We start from the raw sequence: 23,150 nt of genomic DNA, 5'->3' as shown, positions 1-23,150 counted from the left end.
CCAAAATCTCTGTAGTGTGGAAACTTCGGAAGCACAACGATTTGAGATAGAGGCGGGGCTGGGGCCCGAGAGCGGTTTTGACGCGCGGGGCACTGTGGGACGTAATGTGGGCAACGTGGGATGGAACGGAAGCCTGGAAGGGTCATACCGTAGCGACGCGGGAAGTCCGGACGCGGCAGCTGCCTGAAGAAGAGGCCGGAGGCTGAAGCAGCTTCGGTCCCGGCCGTGGCAATGGCGGAGAGGCCAGAGGACTTAAACCTGCCCAATGCTGTCATCACCAGGATCATTAAAGAGGCGGTGAGCTGCTGGGCCGGGGGCGGACGAGCGGGCAGGAGGGAAGCAGGTCCCGGGCTGGCAGTGTTGCTCACCCCGACTCCCCCCACAGCTCCCGGACGGTGTCAACATCTCCAAGGAGGCCCGGAGCGCCATCTCCCGCGCCGCCAGTGTCTTCGTGCTGTACGCCACATCCTGGTGAGCCGGGCACCGCTAGGGATAGGGGAGGCGCAGGAGACCTGGCTCGGAGTTTGGGGTCTGGAACCTACAGACCCTTACTGGGTCCCATCTCAGTGCAGAGAGGTTCACAGCTTCCTTAATTGTGTGGCAATTTAAACGACAAAACAACGCTGCTTTAGCCCTTGAGTTCAGAGAAGGAAAGGACTTTCCCGTGTCACACAGCAATACATGCATCTCAGACGTCTGTAGGCTCTCCCACCCCTCCGCTGGCACACAGCAAGCGGAGCCTCACAGCCACCGACAGCGCTTGCCCTTTCTTCTTTCAGTGCCAACAACTTTGCAATGAAAGGGAAGCGCAAGACGCTCAATGCCAGTGATGTGCTCTCAGCCATGGAAGAGATGGAGTTCCAGCGGTTCATTACCCCCTTAAAAGAAGCTCTGGAAGGTAATGATCCTTCCATTTTCTAAAGCGCATAGAAGATGGTCATCCTGTATGACCTGTTCACCTGGCCCTGAGGCTTTCAGCATGAGTCCTTGTCAAGTCCAGTAAACCAATACTGGATGTGACTCGGATCAATACTGGATGTACCACCTCAGATCTGTTTGCCATGCTGGGCAGGCTATTTTTCCTCCTGAGCCGCAGCTTTTCCAATTATTGCCATGGGGTTAGCTGCTACCTCTTCCAATCCTCCTCCTAATCCCCCTCCTACTTCCTTACAGCTTATAGGCGGGAACAGAAAGGTAAGAAGGAAGCTTCAGAGCAAAAGAAGAAGGACAAAGATAAAAAAACAGACTCAGAAGAGCAAGACAGGAGCAGGGATGAGGACAATGAAGAAGATGAGGAAAGACTGGAAGAAGAAGAACAGAACGAAGAAGAGGACGTAGATAATTGAATAGGGAGGGTAGGTCATGGCTCTGTGGAAGCTACCACACTGAAATGTGGAACATGTTTATGCAAAGCTTTTCCCTGCTGAGCAGAGCAGGCAAAGTTTGATGTTTGCCTGAGAAGATCAAAATAAAAACTGACTAGAATTATCATCAAAACCAGCACTTTCCAGACTCAGAGCATCTGAGTGACAGAATTCTGTTTTGCTTAATCAGTCTGAAGGTTATGACTTTTTTTAAGGGATTCTGAATGGCTAATTTGTCGAATTAATATATCTTGTTTACTTACATGTACAGCTAGGTAGTTTTTGATCCCAAGTCTCTTTGCCTCTCCACAAAAGTAATAACTTCCATGCTGCCTGCCATGTTCCATATTACAGAGGCAGTCAAGGCTCAGGAAAAATTGGTCAGTCTGTTTGTAACAGTATTTGGCAGTAGTACCTTATTAAGAATGATCAGAACGGTTTAGCTTTAAAAAAAAAAAACTACTAAAAGGCTATGGGAGAATAATGAACTCTGTAATCTCATCACTTGATAGTTGCATTAATTTGAGTTTCATTTCCTCTAATCCCACTTGGCTTTCAGTCCTTTTAGATTGCTTGTAGACATACAGCCTATAGAATGGCTACACTCTGGGGACATATGCTTTTAAATTAGTATTGATTGGAGGTAGTCCAGCAGGGATGCCAGTGTCTTACTTATTTAAAACAGATGGCATAGTGTTAGATGTCCCTCACTATTTACTACTGTACAGCGTTAGTATTTAATGTCACCTCCTGGAAGGTGCAGAACCCCCCAGGCTTCCCTTTTTCTATCTCTTCTGACTCTTCTCTACTTTCTTTCCCTTTTTCACTTAACTTCATCCACAATCTAGGAATTCTGATTACCTGCTTAATATCCCAAAGTGCAGGTTTCTTATATTTCTTAGTTCTAATTTCATATCTTAATATTTTTCTTTGATAAATTCTGAACCTTAAGGGAAATCTGATGGTGCTCATGAATTTAATCTCCCACCCCCACCAAAAAAATTCCCCTTAACTTCTTCTAAAATATCTCTGTTGGCCTTTCTTAGCCTTTTCTCTTTCCATTCAAAGTGCTTCAAAGCATTTTTTTTGTCTCAGTTGAGTGCTTGGGATTTGACAAGGTAGTATGGTATAGTTTAACCATTAATTTGTTAAATGAATACAATGGAAAGTTTATTGGTAAACGAAGACTGTTTTAAAGATTATAATGCTTTGTACAAATAAAAAACATTCTTGTTTAAAGTGATGACATACTAGCTGACTTATGGTGTTATGCGCCTATAGTCTCAGCACTTGGGAAGCTGAAGTAGGAGAATATCTTGAGTCCAGGAGTTCAAGACCCCATCTCAAAAAAAAAAAAAAAAAATCATATATTTGAGGATGTGTGTTTCAAGAAGACCCACTAATCGTGCCCCATTTGGTATTTGAGGTGCGGACTGGGCCAGACTTTTTGTAAATGTGGAATCCTGCATCACCTTGCATGACCAGCAGATGCCGCTCCTTCTCAGGGAGGAGTGCTGCCTTTTGTGGCTCTGCTGGGCCCCTACACATAGATTCTCATCAGCTCTGTTTATTGAGCCCATCCTGTGTCTGGCACTGTTCTAAATGCCCTCAAGTATTAATCTTAAAACTCTGAAGCAGTCATTTTATCAACCACAACTCTATATAAAGTTTTACAAATCATAAATTTATAAATAATATTTTACAAAGGTAGAACCCCAGTGGTTACTTGGTCCAGTGGCTTTTTCCTGCTCCACAGTAGAAACATCCTTTCTTAATTCCCATGAGCACCACTAGAGGTTAAGTCCTCAGGTCCCATCTGGATTCCTGTGGCTTCCTTTGAATTCAATTTCCTGCCTCATCTGCTTCCTCTGTGTTTTGCTTGCCAAGTGGATCTTTCTGGAACATGGCTGTATTACAGTCACTCCCCACTTCCTATTAAATTAAATTCAATCTGGGCACAGTGTCATTTATCTAATCCCAGCTGCTCAGGAGGCTGAGGTGAGAATTGCAAGTTCAAGGCCAGCCTGGGCAATTTAAGACCTTGACTCAAAAAAAGCGTTGGCAATATACCTCAGTAGTTGAGCACTTGCCTAGAAAGCATGAACTCTGGGTTCATAAGTCCATACTTACCCAGTTGTAAGGAGCTAACCCTATCATCTATTTTAATTTACAACATAAAACTCTTTATGCTCCAGTTAAAAATGAATCCCCAAAAGCTCCCCTATTTAGTGTTAGTTCATCCTGCCCCATTTTTCACCAAACTAACTTTCTAAGAGCAATGTCTCCTGAAAGAGGAGACTATGATTTAAAATTACAGAATTTAACTGGGAAGAATCTTTGAGGTAGTGGATCAGTTTGCCCTAGCCACACCTGTATCATTCCTGTAGTGGTATCTGGATTTTGAAGGTTTGTTACCAAACTAAGGTAAAGCTTCTCATCTTTCTTCTTTAAGCACAACACTTTGTGCCCAGAGATTTAGATCTGGATCTGGGGAGTAGGAGATTGTCCTGACCCATTCAAAACTACTTTTGCAGCTTTACCCCTCTTTTTTACCAATGGCAAATTGAGCCTCCTTAGAAATGACTTGTCTGGATCTTAGCACTAATTCATGAAAATAGATTGTGTCCCTGCCGTCTTTGATGATGCTTTTGTTGTTTTAAATAAACTTTTTAGAGAAATTTTAGAATTACAGAAAACTACAAGGGATGCTGAGTTCTGATAAACCCCTCACCCAGCTTCCCTTCACATTAACATCTTACATAACCATGGAACATTTGTCAAATGAAAGAAAAAAAATTAACTAAAGGACAAACTGTCCTTGTATTTCACCGGTTTTTCTAATACTATCTTTTTTGTTACAGCTCCAATCCAGAATACCACTTTGCCTTTAGTGAACTAGCTTTTTAAAAATTGAGATAAAATTCACAGAACACAAACCTTTTTATCTTTTATTGTGGATGAAATCTAGTGGGGCTTTTTCACTAAGCTACATCCCCAAACCTTTTTAATTTTTTTTATTTTGAGACAGGCTCTTGCTAAACTGGAGCCACCTTAGTGAGACCCTCAGTAACTTAAGGAGACCCTGTCTCAAGATATAAAAAGGATTGGGGATATAGCTCAGTGGTAAAGCACCCCTGGGTTCAAGTACCAGTACCCCCCAAAAAATTGTGTGTGTGTGTAAAAACGTGGAAGACAGTCTGGTGCTGAACTCAATAACTTTAAATATACATATATGAAGGAATATACACACGAGCATACACATTTTCAACTCCCTATAATAAATAGTGGTTGTAATAAATGGTGGTTGCCTTACCTTGCAACCACCAATGTGCTCACTCCAGGCTCATTTCTGCCCATTCCTGCTCACAGTAGAAACATCCTTTCTTAATTCCCATGAGCACCACTAGAGGTTAAGTCCTCAGGTCCCATCTGGATTCCTGTGGCTTCCTTTGAATTCACCAGACCCCTCCTGCCCCTACAAGTCCTCTCCCACCCAACCAAACATAGACCTTTGCTCAGATCTTTTACTGTACCCATCCTAGTCAGGTGCGATGCCCCTGGGAGTTTTTTTCTAATGCCATGTCTTTTTACATCACATCTCTCAACCCATGGCACAGAGTAGACCCTGAGTAATCACGCTGGAATAAATCTTCTCTAAAAACTTGGAAGACAGTCTGGTGCTGAACTCAACAACTTTAAATGCTCAATGTGCAAAAATTGATGAAACTATTGTGTTAGGCATTATTTGGTGTTAAGGTCCTTGACATCCAATTGTTCTTGCACCAAAAAATGAACCAGGGCCAAACCTGCGGGAGGCTGGGAAGAACTGTAAAGCAAACCTAGGGTGAACCCAGAGCTGTGCCAGCCTTCCACACGCGGTCACTTGCAGAGGCCCCTCCCATTCGCCAGGGTGGGCTCCCCAGCTCATTCCTCCCGCCCTGTGGCGGGCAGGGACGGGCTGTCCAGTCTCTCGGCACACCTGATTGGCTAGGTCCCGAGTCCGATAAGCGTGGGCGGGGCCGCGGGAGGGCTGACCAGCGTGCCCGTAGAGTGGCCGCAGGGGCGTGGCCTCCATGCGGGGAGGGCGGGCCGCGGGGGGAGCTGCTTCCGGGTGAGCCGCCCCGCCCCCGCGTGGGCCCCGGGAGACTAGATCCCGCGCTGCAGTGGCTGGAGCAGCGGTTCGGAGCTTTCAAGGAGATAGGTGAGTGGGGCTGGACTCCGGGAGTTGGAGGGTTTGGAGGTCGGCCTCTGAGAGAGGCGGAGGCTGTTACACTAAGTCCTGTGTCCGTAGCTTGTGTCGGGCGCCTGAAGCTCCCATCCTGCAGCTGGGGACCGAGACCCCGTGGGCCCCTGCTTGGGTTCGATGGTCCTGCAACAGCCGGGGTTGGAAGCCGAGTTCCCGCTCATGTTTCCTCCTTTGGATTCACCCCACAGCACCGCCGGCCTTCTGCATCATTGCGGAGCCGAGGTGCCTTGCAGGCTGGAGGAGAGGAGTGGAAAATATAAGAACCGCTTGTGCTAGGCGTTGCATGCTTGGCCAGTCAGTCCTTACGACAACCCATTGAGGTCCGTTCAAGTCCCCACTTACCAGATGAGGAAATTGAGGTTATACAGGTGAAAAGTGCCAGAACCAGGATTTATACTCACATAGGTCAGACTCCACTGACCACAAATTTAACCACCCTGGATCGCAGCCGCCTGATAGACTAGGGCTCTACCCCTTCCCTCCTCCCACCCCCTTCACCTGTGGCTCTTCATAAGTCCAACTGTGCCAAATAAAATGTGAAATCTGTCTCAGTACCAAAGATCATAGTGGGTATTGAGGACTGGGCTGCTGGAGAACTGAATTTTAGCCCAGATCTGCAGCTAACTAGCTGCAGGATCCAGGTCAATGTTTTGCCCTTCTCTGAGCCCAGTTTTACCAGAGTTTCAGTGATGAAATCAGCAAGCTTCAAGAAACCTCATAGCAAGGATATTCTAGGAATCTGTGGAAATGGGAGCTTCTCTGGGTTTCAAATTGCTGAACCCAAAGATTAGGGCTTTCAAAGCCCCAGGAGCAGACTGGGTTCTCATTTTTCTCTTTAATCCCTGTATCTAGCACTACAGCAGGTACAGAGTAGAAAATTCAGGAAATGTGGGTTGATTGAACCAACAACCAGTAGGTTTCTCATCAGAAGTGCCTGACAGCTGCTGTCCTGGACCTTTCTGGGGCTTTTGGTTTCTAAACCTGGCTCTTCTACCTAGCTGGCAATTCTGCCTGCCTCCTCTGAGCCGCTGCAGAGCCTGCCAGAACTGGCAGCAGTTGCCATCCCTCTGGGCCAAGAGCACAGCCTCTGGAATCAGTGGAACACAACCTGTGAGACTGAAGCCCTGCAGCTCTGCTTGCCCCCTTGGTGGCAGCTCTCAGGGTCCAAGTTAGGTTAGACCCAGGTTGGGGTGGAGCCAAACAAGGAAGGCAAGACCTTCAGTGTTCTTTCATCCATGAAGCTGTTCTTGACTCCCAGACACAGGATCCTCCCATAGCACCTGGGCCACCCCACTATTCTGCATCTGTAGGGGGTTGCTTTATTCCTTCTCTACCACATTAGGTGTTAGGAAGCAGGGACTTTGAAACATCCTTTGATCTCCAGGCCTAAACAAATGTCCTCCCTCCGGGGTGTGGTGCAGAAGGCACAGGACTATACCAGGAGATTTTGTTCCAGATCAGTCCTGCCCCTATTAATATTAAAATTAGCTTGTTTACTGAATAGCTACTTGGTGCCAGATATATACCTCAGCACTACCTCTAATCTTCTCCACAGCCTCACAAGCTGGATAATGTCAGCCCATTTCGTAGATAATGAAATGAAGGCTCTGAAAGGCTGCTGACCTTGGCCAACGTTAGAGTAGAACACAGACCAGACCTGGAATAGCTTGATGCTGAAAGATGGTTCCTTCTGCACTGCCCTGTACTGTCTTTCATAAAACTAACCTGATCTATGTGAGCAAGCAAAGGTGTGGGGCCTCATTGTGTCTTGTTCCTATAAATGGGGTGACACAGTATTTAAGCTGAGGTTTGCAAGCTCCCTTAATTTAGGGGCCATGCCCTTCCCATGTGCAAAAAACTCCCAAATTTTGAGGTAGTTTTCACAATGCAAAACCCGGCCTGATTTGAGTCTGCAAAGCAGAGGTGTTACTTGGGGCATTTTCCCACTCTGCAGATGTTTATCAAGTGCCTGTTGTAATAGACTGACTATGTGGTCCCAGCAACCTCAGGCTCATTTCCTAGCTCTGTACCTCACTGGCTGTGTCATTTCAAGCAAGTCCTGTGGCCTCTCTGCACCCAATTTTCCATATTATAATGTAAAAGATTAACTAGGATCAGTGATTTTCAACTTTTTTAAAAATATTTTTTACTTGTAGGTGGACACAATATCTTTATTTGTTTATATTTTTATGTGGTGCTGAGGATTGAACCCAAGGCCTCACATGTGCTAGGTAAGCTAGCACTACCACTGAGCCACAAACCCAGCCCAATTTTCAACTTTTTAATTCTTCCAGCAGTAGCACCATTTTTCAAACTACTATTTCTCTGACCATAAAAAAAAAAAAAAAAAGACCAAAATGGAACTTCTCTAGCAAGGCCTCCCCCTCCAGTTGTACCCTCCCCACCTCTCCCAGGGTCCTCAGGATGAAATTTGGGCAGCGCAGCTCCTAGGCAATCCTGCTTGAGGTTTCTTATAGGCAGAAGGCAGTTGCTCTGTGGGCCTTCTAAAGGAAATGGGGGTTGAGGCCAGTGGAATGCAGCTGTGAATTCCAGAAGTCCACAGCCTGCTACAAAAGATTGTTGCTCAGGGAAATGAATCAGAGACATGTGAACCTGGTTTCAAAATTTGACTTGACTCTCCAGAATGACATTGAGCAAGTCATGTAAACCCTCTTAGAGCCTTCATTTCCTTATTACTAAAAAGACAGTTCTTACAATTGAGATAATATAAGCATAAAGTACCCAGCACCTAATTAATACATTCAATATATTTCTCTCCAGCACCCATTGCAGAGACGGTGTGGGCAGAGAGACACCTACTCAATCATTTACCAGTATTGTGGGTGATAGTACATAAAACCCTGCATTTGGAGTTTAGAACAAATTTAGTTTCTGGCTCAGTCACTAAACTCTCTGTGTGGTCTTGGGCAAGTAACTTGACTACTCTGAGCTGAATTAATTCCTGGCAGACCAGGGAGCAAAATCTTGCACAAAATGGGCAGACAGGACCTCATATCTGCTGAATAATTGCTCATTTAGGGATTAAGACATCTTTGGGGAGCCCTGGCTTGCCCCTGTGTCAGGTGATGAGGCTGACCCACCCTGGGGTGTGGGGATAGGGTGGGTCCATGTGTGGCTCCTGATAACCCCAACCCCGCCAAGGAGGAGGATGGGATAAGATGGGCCCCTGGGCTGGGAGGGAGCCAAAGAGATTGGGCAGAAAGCCCGGCACACTGAAGGATCACCAGGGTTCTGCTCTTTTATCCTATAATGCTCTGTGTGACCTTGGATAAGTCCCTACCCCCCTGGGCCTCGAGGTCCCATTTGTCCAAGGAGCCACTGGACTTGGACCTGCCACCCCCACTTTCTGTGGCTACCCCACACACACACCCCACCTGGCTACTAGCACCTCCAAAAAGAAATGTCTGAAATGAAGCCCTCTGTCTCCTCTGCAAGCCTGGTTTCCCGTCACCCTATTCCTGCCCTGTCCCTGTCCTCTGACCTATGGGTCAGGCAGACAGCACATCCGCCCTGAGAGACCGCCTCTTGGCCACATCACCATGGCCCTTCCTTCTCCACCCTCAGACCTCCCATAGCCCGTACTCTGCTTCCGGTCTATTCTGCTCAGTGGCAAGATTTATCTTCCTAAAGCCAGGTTTTGACCAGCCACTCCCCCACTTCCTGCTCAGAATCTTCCTTGACCTTCAGTCTGGCCCCCTCCCTTCCTCTCCTCTCTCCTCCTGCCACATGGGCTCCATCGCCTCCTGGGGTCCTCAGAACAGTCCACAGCTATCCTCCAACCCCAGCTTTGCCCTTTTTCCCTTCCCAAGGGAGAGCTGTACCTTTCCCTCCTAAGCTGAACCCACTTACCCTGCAAAACTGAGTTCAAGCCCTGGTCTTCCAGTAGCTTCTTCTGCTCTCTAACCCACATAGAAACCATGACTCCTTTGTGGCAGGGCTCCTTCTCTGAAGTGCACTCCATCAACCGTGCCTCCCTGGACTGACATGCAAACTCAAGGAGAGGTCACCTATGGGAGAGTCCAGCGTGGCCTGGCACACAGTAAGTGCTCAAGAAACATGTGAATGCCCCGCTTCTTCCTGCCTCATATCATCTCTCTGGCATGGAGGGCATAATATCTTTTTTTTCTTTTTTTAAAGAGGGAGAGAGAGAGAGAGAATTTTAATATTTATTTTTTAGTATTTGGTGGACACAACATCTTAGTTTGTATGTGGTGCTGAGGATCGAACCCGGGCCGCACGCATGCCAGGCGAGCGCGCTACCGCTTGAGCCACATCCCCGGCCCGGGCATAATATCTTGTACGTAATGTAATTAAATACTTGCTCTGTGCCAGAGTCCACGGGTGGGCAGAGTGTGAGGGGGCAGGGGAAAATAAACTAACCCTGGACCCTGCCCCGCAGAAGTTATTGGCACAAGATGAGACAGATCATCAAAAAACTCTTATGTAAGAGAGGTTGCAAGAAGAACAAGAAGAAAGCCTCTCCCGGGTAGGGGAGGAGAGGCCTGTGGATGTGGGCGTGGCAGGGCCCTGGAGATTGCACAAGCCTTCTCAGAGGGACAAGGTGCCACCACAAAGCAGGAAAGTGCCGGAGTCTCCTTGGCTGGGAGACAGCCTTAATGGTCACCCCATTGGGGGAGGGTGCAGGAGCCCATGTGTCCTGCATAACCAGAAGTCCCCATGGCAAGGTATTACCTGCACTTCACTTGAGGTGGAATTATAGGGAATTCTTCTCTTTTGACTTATCTGTACTCTTCTAAAATTTCTACTGTGAGCGTGGGCATTGTGCAGGGAAATGTTGTCTGGATCAGTGCTTCTCCAAGTATGCCTAGGGAGGGATTAGTTCTGTTTTGTCTTTCTTTTTTTAATTTCCAGCCCATTGGTTGTTTGATAAAATATGCTAAAAATTAATAACCAGAAACTTATTTTTTTTTAAATAGCAGTCACATATACAACAAACTCAAAAGTTTCTTCATTGGATTCAATTTGCTATGAAGTTTCTAAAGACTTACGTTCATTTTTTTGTCTTTACCTCGAGCCCAGCAGGGATTGGTGGACCCCACTAGGCTAGAGAGAGGGGCGGCAGGAAGCTGGTAGAGCTGCCTTTCAGATGGGACCGTCTCTCAGGGTCGGAGACCATATTTCAAGTGCCTCCTGTTGCCCCTTTCAGAGCTCAGCACGCAGCAGACACCCCAAGAACTAGCTGGCTGGCCTCTGGCCCCCACCATGCAGCCCCAGTCTGTTCTGCACAGTGGCTACTTCCACCCCCTGCTTCGGACCTGGCAGACAGCCGCCACCACCCTCAGTGCTTCCAACTTCATTTACCCCATCTTTGTCACGTGAGTCCCCAGGAATGGGCCAGGCCTTTGATCTGTCCATGGTGGGGGCAGGTGTGTGACTGGTCCAGGCATCAGTATTGCTGGTGGGGGGAGGTGTAAACTGGGCAGCCAGGCATGGTGACACGTGCCTGTAATCCCAGTTACTGAGGAAGCTGAGGCAAGAGGATCACAAGTTCCAGGCCAACCTGGGCAATTTAACAACACCCTGACTCAAAATAAAAAATAAAAAGGGCTGTGGGTGTAGCTCAGCGGTAGATTGCTTGCCTAGCATAAGCAAGGCCCTGGATTCAGTCCCCAATACCATAGGTGGGTGGGAAATGGGCTGTCAGCTGGAAACTCAGGGTATTAGAAGTGGCCAACTGGGATAAGAAGTCTTAAGAATGGCACAAACCTTGACAAGACCTCAGTTCTCCCATTTGTAAAATAAGAATAACTACTCTTGCCTGCCATCCTGAATCTTTGGAATACAATAGAAACGTAGAAGGCTCTGTCAGCTGTAAAGTGCTATATCCTCATAAGAGGGGCTTATGAATAATAATCATGCAATCATGATTATTAATAAAGCAACAGCAGACCTACTGTGTACAAGGTACTATGCGAGCAACCTACATACATGATCTGTTCAGTCCTGACAGCATTTGTATGAAGAAGGAATAGACATTTTCTCCAACAGGGTCAACTCCATGAGGACAGGGATTTTTGCCTGTTCTGTTCACTGTTGTATTACCAGCACCTAGACCAGTACCGGACACATAATAAGTGCTCAGTTGGGGCTGGGGTTGTGGCTCAGCAGTAGAGCACTCGCCTAGTACATGCGAGGCCCTGGGTTCGATCCTCAGCACCACATGAAAATAAATAAATAAAGATATTGTGTCCAACTAAAAAAATAAGTAAGTATTTTTTAAAAAATAAGTGCTCAGTAAATTTTTATTGAATGAAGGAATTGATCCCATCCAGGCTCTGGATGAAGGGCCTGAGGCTCAAAGGAATGATGTAACTTGGCCAAGATCACCCAGTCAGAAAGTGACTAGAAGAGGAAGTAAGGACTTCTGATGTCAGAGTCCACATTCTTAACCACTTGATTCCTTCCTTTGACGCATTACTGTTCTTCTAGTACACTTGCTTTTATTGTCACTGTTATTCTTGTTCCTATTATTATTTCAGGCCAGGGGAGCCAGACACTGGACCCCATCCCCCTCCCTCCATCTCCATTCCCACATTCCTTCCCAGCTTCCCAACCATCCCTCCCAGTCACCCCGCCACCACCTGCCCTTCCCACAGCCACCAATCCATAGCCCACCCCCTGCTCTTACAGGGATGTTCCTGATGACGTACAACCTATTGCCAGCCTGCCAGGAGTGGCCAGGTAGGAGGCATGCTGGAGAGGGCAAGGGGATGATGGTGGGAGAAATTTTGCAGGGGGAGGTGCCCGGAGGCAGAAGTAGACCCCAGAGGTAGAAGATCCAGAGACATAAACTGCAGCTCAGTGGAGAGAAGGGCTTCCCTGGGGCCACAGCTGTGCACAGTTAAGGGGCAGCCTCGTGAAGTGACAAGTTTCACCAGGAGCCCTCGGCGAGGTTGTTGCATGCGGAGCTGAACTTGAGAAGGGAGTTCAGTTAGACCACCTCGGAGAAGCTGCTGCAGCTGATTCCACAGCTCTGATATTTGGGGTTTGATTTCCCCACCTGTTTGGTGGGTGCATTCCTTCCCAGCCCTGTCCTAGGGGCTGGCACCCTCCTGGTGCCACCAGAACTGGCCCCCCTCAGTCCCTCCCATCCCCTCCCAGGTATGGTGTGAACCGGCTGGAAGAGATGCTGAAGCCCCTGGTGGAAGAGGGCCTGCGCTGTGTCCTCATCTTTGGTGTCCCCAGCAGAGTCCCCAAGGTGAAGAATTGGAGGAAGAGTTAAGAAAAGAGGTGGGGCGAGGGTGGGGACAGGAGTGAATGGCCATCGTCCCAGCCCTTAAGATAGTACTCCTAGGGGTCAGGAAGCTAAGTACCTGGCACCCTGACAGGGTAAGTCAGGTCCCTCTCTAGGTCCCTGTTTCCTCTGCAGTGGGCACAGTCCTCAGTGCTTCCTGATCCAGGGGCTGTGACCGTGACAGAAAGTGAGGGCCGGGGCTGCGCTCTGCAATGGCTGGCTGCCCTGTCCCCCCAAGGGCTTCATGTGACAGACACATCGCTTTGTTCTTCCCCTGCCCCTAGGATGAGAGGGGCTCTGCAGCCGACTCCGAGGAGTCCCCAACTATCGAGGCAGTCCGTCTGTTGAGAAAGACCTTCCCCAGCCTCTTGGTGGCCTGTGACGTCTGCCTGTGCCCCTACACCTCCCATGGTCACTGTGGTGAGCTTCCTCCCTCCCACCAACCCTGCTGCCACCCACACCCACTGCCCAGTTCTCCCCAGGGTGGACACAGGCCAAGAGCCAAGGCACTCCCCCAACCCTGCCATCTTGTCCTGCAGGGCTCCTGAGTGAGAATGGAGCATTCAAGGCCGAGGAAAGCCGCCAGCGACTGGCAGAGGTGGCACTGGCCTATGCCAAGGCAGGTGAGTGAGTCCCCAGCAGGGGTGGACACCTGTGGGTCGGGGAGCTGGCAGAGTGGATAGAGGGTCCCAGAGTTCTGAAGACCACCCTCTGTCCCTCAGGATGTCAGGTAGTAGCACCGTCGGACATGATGGACGGACGAGTGGAAGCCATCAAGGACGCCCTGCTGGCACATGGACTTGGCAACAGGGTATGTGCCGGGAGTGCAGTGGGAGGGCGGCAGGGTGGAGAGAGCCTGGACAGCCCTGTGTCCATGAGCCTAGAATCACAGAGCAGAGGACAACACTGGATTAGACCTTTGGGGTCCATCTCAGCCTCTGCACCTCGGATGGGGCGATCAAGACCCAGTGTTCCAATGGGATTAGAACTCAGGCACGCCTCTTCTTAGCCTCAGGCCTTCCACTCTGTCACTTCATCCCAGAGCACCTGGAAAGGGCTGCCTGGGCCTCACCGCATTGTCTCCATAGGTATCAGTGATGAGCTACAGTGCCAAATTTGCTTCCTGTTTCTATGGGCCTTTCCGGTGAGTGGGGTGGGCAGGCTTCTGCTGTTAACCCCGGACCCGTAGCCCACAGCTAGTGCTCACAGGGTGACTGTGCTCTGCAGGGACGCTGCTCAGTCAAGCCCAGCTTTTGGAGACCGCCGCTGCTACCAGCTGCCCCCTGGAGCCCGGGGCCTGGCCCTCCGAGCAGTGGTAAGTGACGAGGCTTAGGCTTGAGACACACACACACACACACACACACACACACACCCCCTTCCTGCCTCTCCTTTTCCAAGACACTTTACCCTCTTCCCTTAGGACCGGGACGTACGGGAAGGAGCCGACATGCTCATGGTGAAGCCGGGGATGCCCTACCTGGACATCGTGCGGGAGGTGAAGGACAAGGTGAGCACAGAGCAGACTTGAGGACTCAGAGATTGGGAGAGTCCCCAGACGCTGGGACCTTGGATTGAGGGACTCTGGCATCTTAGAGCTAGAAGCAGTCTGCACCTGAGCCGGAGGCCTCTCTTCCCATTCCTGCCCAGAACCAGCACGGCCTCTGTGCCGGGGTTCACAGGAGCCTATGAACGGCTCTGGAAGGACAGCTCTAGATCAGACTGGGCTGCCAGGAGCACAGACTCAGAATAGAGCTCAAGGTGGTCACAGACTGGGCAGGGAGGGAGGGACACTCCAGAGCACAGCTGCCCCCCACCTCAACCCCGTTCCCATGGCTGCTTCTCCACAGCACCCCCAGCTCCCCCTCGCTGTGTACCACGTGTCTGGGGAGTTCGCCATGCTGTGGCATGGAGCCCGGGCTGGGGCATTTGATCTCAAGGCTGCCGTGTTGGAGGCCATGACCGCCTTCCGCAGAGCAGGTAAGTGCAGAACAGAGAAGGTGGGGGTTGTGACCTGTGCCCCAGAGACTGACCGGCACTTTGTCCAGATAGGGAAACGATGTCACGAGACAGCCTGGACTCTTATGCTTGTAAACACAGGTATCTAAAGAGACAAAGTCCAGGCGTGGTGGCACACGCTTGTAATCCCAGCTACTTGGTAGGCTGAGGGAGGAGGATTGCAAGTTCAAGGCTGGCCTCAGCAATTTAGCAAGACCCTGTCTCAAAATAAAAAGGACTAGGAATGTAGTTCAGTATAAAGAGCCCCTGGGCACCACTATCCTCTTCCCCACCCCCCAAAAAAAACAAATAGACGGACTGAGGAAAGGGGGTGGAAGGACAGAACAGAACATGGGACAATGAAGAAAACAGAGCCCTCTATTGCTTTCTGGTGATGAAAACTTGGACAAGACGCTCTCTCAATCCCAAGGTCCTTATCTGTAAGCTAGGGATAAGATAGCTGGCGCCTGGTTGTCCTGAGGATGAAATGAGATAATATGTTCAATTAGCATATGCCTGTTACTCCATAATGGGAACGGGTTTTGTTAGTATAGCACACTATCCTGGTCATTAGGATGGGCTCCAGCTGTGGGCCAATGGGCCAGGGGTTTAACAGCAGAACCCTGCCCACCCCACTCACCAGAAAGGTCTGGTGAAACAGGAAGCAGATTTAGCACTCTAGCTCATCACTAGGACTTGTGGGAGACAATGGGGTAGAGGCTCAGTCAGCCCCTTCCAGGTGCTCAGGGTGATGTGGCAAGGAGTGAAAGGTCACTGGCTAGGAAACAGAGTGCTTGTGTTCCAGCCCATTGGAGCGCTGGCCTTGATGTCTCCATCCCAGCCCGGGAAGGGGGCTTGCAGTTACCTACTTCCCCAGCTGTGCATTTCACAGGAGGCCCAGAAAGAGAAAGTGACTCACCCAGGGTCTGGAGCTGACTGAAGTGGGCCCAGTCCTGTGCTGTGACCCACAGGCTATACTGATGCCATGCCCCGCCCCTCTTCCCGCCTCTCCCTGACACAGGTGCTGACATCATCATCACCTACTACACACCTCAGCTCCTGCAGTGGCTGAAGGAGTGAGTAACCAGTGTGCAGGACCCAAGATCTAGAACTTGAGAAGGCTCCCAGGGCCTTGGAGAAGTGAAAACCAAAGTAAAGGCTGCTTTTAGAACTGTGCCCTGTGCCCGCTTCCTGCTTACATGCCTGCAGGGGCCCAGCGCCCTGGCTGGCTTTTGCCAACTCGCTGAATCTTACCAATCCTGGTCACAGCCTCATGGGCTCTCCGAGCTTCCTGCCCCTGCCCAAGCTCAGCCTGAGGCTCAAGTTTTCCACCCCCAGCTCTCTCCTCAGGTGTGGCTTCAGCTTGACAGCAACCAAGAGTTCCCCAGGGCAGGCGTGGTGGGGCCTGGGAGAGGGGCTTGGAGCACGAGGCAAGAGGAGAGCAGTTGGACTTTGGATCCCAAGAAGCTCAGGAAAGCCTGGGCCTCCAGCAGTGGAGCTGAGTGCTGGGCCTGAGGCCCAGCGTGACAACCCTGGGGGTGGATCTGAGCCGGGCTTTGGTTCCACACAGGCCAGTGGTCGCCAGGCTGCCTGGGAGCCCCTGTTCTCTTCAGCCTAGACCTGAGGAAGAATGACGGGTGAATGAGGACCAAACTCCAGAAGCAAAGGGAGAGTTCCTGACTGCTGGAGCGCCACCACCACAGGCTTTCCAGGCACAGGATAGTTCTTGAGAACCTCTGCTCTATGACCAGGCACTGGGTGCCAGGGAGACAGTAGGACAGGCCACAGCCTGGCTCCTTCTGGAAATTGTATAGAGAGTAAGGAAGACAGTTAAGAAGAAAAGGGACAAAGTGGTTACAAACTGTGATAAGTGCTTTGAAAGAAGGAAAGGGTCTCAGAGAGTAAGGGGTAGGACCCTCTTCAGAGCATGGTCTAGAGACCCTCTCTGAGGCTAAGACTGAGAGGGAAGCTGGGCGTGGTGGCGCATGCCTATAATTCCAGCCACTCAGGAGGCCGAGATAGGAGGATCACAAGTTCAAAGCCAGCCTTGGCAATTTTGGGAGGCACTAGCAACTCAGTAAGAACCTGTCTCTAAATAAAATATAAAAAAAGGGCTGGGGATGTGGCTTTGTGGTGCAGCACCCCTGAGTTCAATTCCTAGTACAAAAAAAAAAAAGCCTTAGAGCGACAAGAAAAGACCCTTACAAAGATGCAGGTCACAAGAACAAAGAAGAGAAGATGGTATGTACCATGACCCTGTGGTGGGAGGAGCTCAACAGGGCTTTGGAGAAGGTGAGGAAGAGGCATATGGGTAGAAAGGCCAAATCCCACATCTGGTAATGAGCTTAGATTTTATTTTGTATTTAAAGTGCAGCCCACTGAAAGATGTTCTCCTCCCACCCCACCCTGTGCTGGGGGTTAAGCCAGGGCCTCATGCATGCTAGCCAAGAACCTCTACCATTGAACTACACCACTTAGCAAATTTTGCCAATGCTTTAAATCACTGTGGAGAAGGAAACAAGGATGCCTTCATGGGTTTCTGGCTCTAGCAACTTCACAAGCGCTTGTAGTCATTTTAAGACTGACAATGAGTCTCCTCCCAATGAAAGTTAAGGCCCAGTTAAGGAGAATCCATTTTGCAAGTCTACTTGCCCATCTGCAAAGGGATAGGGAATCCCCATCTAGGGCCAAAACAAGGTCAATTCAGACCCCAAACAGTACAGTCCTTCTCCGCCCCTGTATTAGGAATTGAGCCCACAGGCACTTTACCACTAATCTGTAACCCCAGCCCTTCTTAAGTTTTTTAATTTTGAGACAAGGTCTCACTAAGTTGCTGAGACTGTCCTCCAACTTGGGATCCTCCTGCCTCAGCCTCCTCATTTGGGATTACAGCCATACACCACCAACCTGGCAGTACAGCCCATTTTTAATGTAGAATAAATACATTCATTTAGAATTATAAACTCCTGGCAGCTCCTACAGACAATCCAGTCCCTTCCACCTCTTGGTGTCCTTCATCAGAGCTGTGGTTGGCTCACCTTATTAAGGCCTCATCTCACCCTGTTCTCACCTTCTGAAAGGTGGCCAGCCAAGATCAGAGCTTGAAGACTCCCAAAGCTTCTTCCAGGAGCCTGAGCCCGCACCTGTACCTACGACATAGGACCTGCATCACCAACTGGGAGACTAGTCATTGCTGGGCCAGAGACAGACCAGACCAGAACCTCTAGGTGTCTTAGCTGCTGGGCCTCCTGCCTCCTGGCCCCTGAGCTCATTTCTGGTTAAAATGATTGATGTGGAAGCGAAGGTTTGTCGAGCCATCTCAGACTCCTCACTGCTAAGCAAGTATAGAGCCTGGCTTGGTTCTAGGCACAGAGAGATGGGGGACAGATGGTGTCCTTTAGGTATAAATAGTTCAAAGTAGGCAGACAAATGTGTGGCCAGACCACTTGGGGAGCACATGGTAAACACTGCACCAAATGAGGATGAATATCCCTGAGAACCAGGAAGCAGATCTACCAGTGACTTGATAGGTGATGTGAAAGAGGCCATAGGACCTGACCTGCTTTGGAGGATCGGAAAATGTTTCATTGAAAGACTGACATTTGGATGAGTGACCAAGCTATGCTTGGACAACAGCATTTCAGGCAGAAAGGATGGTGGTGCAAAGGCCCTGGGGCTAGAAGGAACTGGAGGAGCATAGGGCTGGTGTGGCTAGAGCACCAGGAAGTACAGAAGAAGAATGACCTGCCCTTGCTAGAAGTAATTTTATCCCTGGACAGAGGACTCAGTTTTCATAGCCTGGCATGACACATGATCTGACCTCTAGGCATCACCACTGAGTTGATGAGTGCTAAGGGCCTTTCTTAGTGAGACTTGATTTTCTTGTTTCCCTGTCCTATGTGCCAGCTTAGACTGTGGCTTGTCCCTTCAACAGGCTTTTTAATCAGCCAATTCACTACCTAAAAGCAGAGATCACCAACTGTCCACACAGGGAATGGGGAATCCTAACTGCTCCCTGCTCTGAGCCCCAATTCCAAACATCAGAGCCTATGATTTGCAGCAGACCAAGCCCTGGATTGTCCCAGAAGCTCTTGGTTGCAAGTGACCGAAACCCATTTCAGGAATGAAAAAAAAAAAAATGAGCCAGCTGATTTACATAACAGGGCCCTGAGAAGTTCAAATGTGGGTGGAGCCTGAGTCAAAGACTTTGATCCCCACTAACTCTAGGTTTAAGTGGTCCTTAAGATTTAGAATCCCAGGACTGGGGTCGTGGCTCAGCAGTAGAGCACTCGCCTAGCACATGTAAGGCCCTGGGTTCCATCCTCAGCACCATATAAAAATAAATAAAATAAAGGTATTGTGTCCAACTACAATTAGAAAATAAATATTAAAAAAAGATTTATAATCCCAGAGAAAGATCCTTTCTGTCTCTCAGTTACATAGCAAATCAATATCTGAAAATATCTGATTGGTCCTGCTAGGGTCACAAGAACCACCTCTTGGCTCAGTTGCTAAAACTGAGCACCACCTTGGCCAGGTCTGCCTCAGGTCACAGAGGCTGGCCAGGACACAGAGCTTTTGTACAGATGGTTCCTTTGCCTGGAACATTCCGCCCACAATCTGTATGGCTGTCTCCTTTTATGTTGTTAAGATCTCAGTTCCTTAAAGAAATCTGACCCCGTCATTCTCTTCATTTCAGGATTCAGGATCAGTGGGTATGAAAAAAGCCAAACTAACAATGGCTTAAGATAGAAATTTACGGGGCTGGGGATGTGGCTCAAGCGGTAGTGCGCTTGCCTGGCATGCGTGCAGCCCGGGTTCGATCCTCAGCACCACATACCAACAAAGATGTTGTGTCTGCCGAGAACTGAAAAAAAATAAATGTAAAAAAAAAAAAAAAAAAAAAAAGATAGAAATTTACATCTCTCTAAGTGTGTCAGCTGCAAGGTGTAGGAGTGGTGGGGTGTCTCGGCTTCTACCTCTTTCATCCTCAACACATCCTGGTTTCCATCTTGTGATCAAAGTGGCAACCCCAGTTTCCTACCGTCAGGTCCTCTTAGCCAACAGGAAGAGAGGGCAGTAGTAGATCATGACCCTTCTTTGTACAGGCAGGATCTAGAAGTTACATCATTTCTGTCCACACACCATTGTTGGGGGGAGGGGGCATATGCTCAGCTAAAACTCAGGGTTCCAGAGGAAGGAAGATAGAAAGAATGGATCCTGGAGACAGTGGTCATCTCTACCACATGAAGTTTCTTGGAATCACAGAAGATTGAGAATATTAGGCCCTTGGAGATCACTTAGTTTAACAGTTATAGATGGGGAGACAGACCCAGAGAAGAGACTTGTCCAAAAATCACACAGAAACATGCACAAGGCCCTGGGTTCAATTCCCAGCACCACAAACACACACACACACACACACACACACACACAACAAGACAATAGCCTCCTAGTTCCAAGCCCAGAGTTCAAAACGGGAAGGACTTGTGGAGAGACGGGGTGAGAATTTGGTTTTAGAGGGACTTTATACATATGAGCTCTGTAATCAAGGATACATTCGTGTATAGTTGTGCAAATAAGAATAAATGAAAACTTGGCTAATAGATATATGAAAAGGTATTAACTTCATTAATTGGTGGAGGAATTCAAGTTAAATCCTTGAGATACCACCATACCTATTAAAAAGATTGACTGTGCCAATTGTTGAGAATGTGGAAGGACTAGAACTCTCAGATATTACTGTCACAATCACTTCAGAAAACTGGCCCTCTCTTCTGAAGCTGAACATATGCATACCTTATACACTAGTGGATCCACATTGGGTACTTACCCATCAGAAATATATAACTGGGATGTGGATGTAGCTAGGTGGAAAAATACTTGCCTAGTATGTGCCCAGCTCTGGGTTCAGTCCTCGGCACTGCAAAACAAAACAACATATACTTACATTCACCAAGAGACATGTTCATAGCAACATTTTGTAATATGTGTAATAAATAAAACCTGGAGATAACCCAAATGTTTATCAACCATGAGATGGAATAGGACAGGAATGAGAATGAACTACAGCTTTACATGACAACGTGGTTGAATCTACTGTTACTCAGTTGTGACAAAATATCTGAGATGATCAACTTAAAAGAGAAAAGGTTTATTTTGGCTCACAGTTTCAGAGGTTTTAGTCCATGGTCATTTGACTCAGTTGCTTTTGGAGCTTTGGTAAGGCCGTACATCATGGCAGAAGTGCACGGCAACCAGAGGAAGGAGTGGGGATCCCAATATCCAGTCCACAGGCATGTCTCAATGACCTCCACTAGGCCCCACCTCCTAGAGTTTCTGCCACCTCCTGACGGCACCACAGGCTGCTGACCAATCCTTTAACACATGAACCTTTGGGGGACATTCTGGATCCCAACTGTAATACCAACAAAATTTTGAGTGAAAGGAACAAGATGCAAAAGAATACATGCTGTGCCATTCCCTTGTGTAAGATTCAAAAACAGTTAAACCATGCAATTAGAAGTCAGAATCATGATCTTCTGTGGGGGTAAGTTGACTGCAAGCAGATGGGCTCTAGAGTTCTAGAAATATTCTTTTGCTTGCACCAGGTGGTGGTTGCACCAGTGAGCTCACTTTGTGAAAATTCAAAGACATGCACACTTCTTTGCCTTTTTTCTCTGTTTGCAGCACTGGGGATTGAACTCAGGGGTACTCAACCACATCTCCAGCTACATCTTCAGATCTTTTATTTTTTGAGACTGTTGGTCTAAGTTGACCTCAAACTTATGATCCTGCAGCCTCAGCCTCCCAAGTAGCTGGGATTACAGGCATGCACCATTACACCAGCTCTCTCTGGGTATCTTAATTAAAAAATTAAATAATAGGGTTGGGGTTGTGGCTTAGCAGTAGAGCGCTTGCCTAGCATGTTCGAGGCCCTGGGTTTGATCCTCAGCACCACATGAAAATAAATAAATAAATAAAGGTATTGTGTCCAACTACAACTAAAAAATAAATACTTTTTAAAAAATTAAATAATAAATAAATGAGGCCTGAGGGTGTAATTTAATCGCAGAGTGCTTTTCCTGTATGCACAAAGCCCTGACTTCTATCCCTAGCATTGAAAAAAAAAAAAAAAGAAAAGTAAGTGAAAAATTAAAAGTAAAGAGAGACATGTACCTAGTTGGCCCAACCTGGATTTATATAGTTCTTTCAATAGGAGAATGTCAAGGAAAAAGCTCTCACAAAAACAAAATAACAACAACAAAAACCCCTTGGCTTTCCAAAGAGAATAAACTGGCATCCAGTATATAGTATAACATGCCAGGTGTCCCCAGAAGCAGTCACCAGACCAAAAATAAGGTCAATGGATGAAATCATTAGAGGATTCCTGTGATCTAACTGATGCAGGAAAATATCGATTAAATATATCCAGTTTTAAACGGGCAAATCAAAACAAAGCTTGTTCCAGTGTGTGAGGGACCTGTCGCTGGCTTTCCCCTGATGTAAGATTCCTCGCGCTCTCCACTGATGAAGTTACCCAGAGCAAAGGTAAAGCAGATCCCAGAGGACTAACAGTTAAGTCGGGGCCATGACTGCAGGGAGCATATTCACAATGAAATGGAAATGCCATTTTCTGGAGGTGTGCAATGAGTGGCCCTGGGTTACAATGGTATGTGGGGCTCTCAACTTACTCATCTGAAAAAAATCATCTTTTACTTCTCAAAGAACTTTTCCAGGTGATCTCATTCAACTCTGCTGTAGACATTACTATGCCCTGTTTACATATGGAGAAACTGAGGTTCCATGGGCAAAGTTAATGATCTTAGAAATCAACTTCAAAGATAGTCTGGACATTAATTGGAAGTTATTTTGTCCAACCCCTCCCCCCCATTTTGCATATTGGGAGACCGAGGCCCAGAGAGGAAAAGAATTGAGCAGAGGGCTCACAGAGGGTCAGATAGCAGAGTTGGAACCTGAACTTAAGGGTCTGCTTAGGTTTTAGGTGACCTTGAACAGTGGGTAACCTCAGGCATTCCTTGATTCTGTGAAACAAAGGTATACCTCTGACTTGCTTATCACCCTTCCCAACCCCACATCTGGGAATCATATTTGTGACACAAAACCTGTTTTGCAGGTAAGTCCCTGGAATCCCAGGCCCCAGCTCTGACGCTACACTTGGCTTCCTCCCAGGCCCTCAACCTAGCGTGAGGGTGAGTTGGTTCTGAACAAGCAAACAAATCAGCCTTGAGATACCGAAAGTTTCTTT

The 23,150-nt window shown here is 48.2% G+C and overlaps 2 protein-coding genes across 4 annotated transcripts; both read left to right on the top strand.

The window, feature by feature from the left end:
• The first annotated feature begins 96 nt into the window (after nucleotides 1-96).
• Pole3 (DNA polymerase epsilon 3, accessory subunit) lies at nucleotides 97-2,569 on the top strand. Its single transcript, XM_026393310.2, has 4 exons — nucleotides 97-297; nucleotides 386-471; nucleotides 780-898; nucleotides 1,174-2,569. The coding sequence occupies exons 1-4, from the start codon at nucleotides 232-234 to the stop codon at nucleotides 1,344-1,346; spliced, it is 444 nt and encodes a 147-aa protein (XP_026249095.1). The 5' UTR covers nucleotides 97-231; the 3' UTR covers nucleotides 1,347-2,569.
• A 2,906-nt stretch (nucleotides 2,570-5,475) lies between these two features.
• Nucleotides 5,476-16,056, top strand: Alad (aminolevulinate dehydratase). 3 transcript variants are annotated; one of them, XM_026393308.2, is made up of 13 exons: nucleotides 5,481-5,565; nucleotides 9,544-9,670; nucleotides 10,799-10,967; nucleotides 12,283-12,333; nucleotides 12,754-12,850; nucleotides 13,171-13,306; nucleotides 13,426-13,509; nucleotides 13,609-13,697; nucleotides 13,975-14,030; nucleotides 14,114-14,201; nucleotides 14,307-14,393; nucleotides 14,734-14,863; nucleotides 15,903-16,056. In XM_026393308.2, exons 2-13 carry the CDS (start codon nucleotides 9,616-9,618, stop codon nucleotides 15,959-15,961), a joined length of 1,101 nt encoding a protein of 366 aa, XP_026249093.2. In that variant the 5' UTR covers nucleotides 5,481-5,565; nucleotides 9,544-9,615; the 3' UTR covers nucleotides 15,962-16,056. The 3 variants fall into 3 exon arrangements, with proteins under 3 accessions (XP_026249094.2, XP_026249093.2, XP_026249092.2); XM_026393307.2 differs by having other exon boundaries at nucleotides 5,484-5,565; nucleotides 9,567-9,670; XM_026393309.2 differs by lacking the exon at nucleotides 9,544-9,670 and having other exon boundaries at nucleotides 5,476-5,565.
• The last annotated feature ends 7,094 nt before the right edge of the window (nucleotides 16,057-23,150 follow it).

The sequence above is a fragment of the Urocitellus parryii genome, chromosome 4 (genome assembly GCF_045843805.1).
Source record: "Urocitellus parryii isolate mUroPar1 chromosome 4, mUroPar1.hap1, whole genome shotgun sequence".
Taxonomy (NCBI): domain Eukaryota; kingdom Metazoa; phylum Chordata; class Mammalia; order Rodentia; family Sciuridae; genus Urocitellus; species Urocitellus parryii.
This window is presented reverse-complemented; position numbering and strand designations above follow the sequence as displayed.

Excerpts from the sequence above, each read along its gene's own strand:
- Pole3 (XM_026393310.2), top strand. The coding sequence starts at position 232 with ATGGCGGAGAGGCCAGAGGACTTAAACCTGCCCAATGCTGTCATCACC. Across the intron at positions 472-779 it reads GTGCTGTACGCCACATCCTG|TGCCAACAACTTTGCAATGA; the intron begins GTGAGCCGGGCA and ends TTCTTCTTTCAG. Across the intron at positions 899-1,173 it reads CTTAAAAGAAGCTCTGGAAG|CTTATAGGCGGGAACAGAAA; the intron begins GTAATGATCCTT and ends ACTTCCTTACAG.
- Alad (XM_026393308.2), top strand. The coding sequence starts at position 9,616 with ATGCAAACTCAAGGAGAGGTCACCTATGGGAGAGTCCAGCGTGGCCTG. Across the intron at positions 13,510-13,608 it reads ACTGGCCTATGCCAAGGCAG|GATGTCAGGTAGTAGCACCG; the intron begins GTGAGTGAGTCC and ends TCTGTCCCTCAG. Across the intron at positions 14,864-15,902 it reads GACCGCCTTCCGCAGAGCAG|GTGCTGACATCATCATCACC; the intron begins GTAAGTGCAGAA and ends TCCCTGACACAG.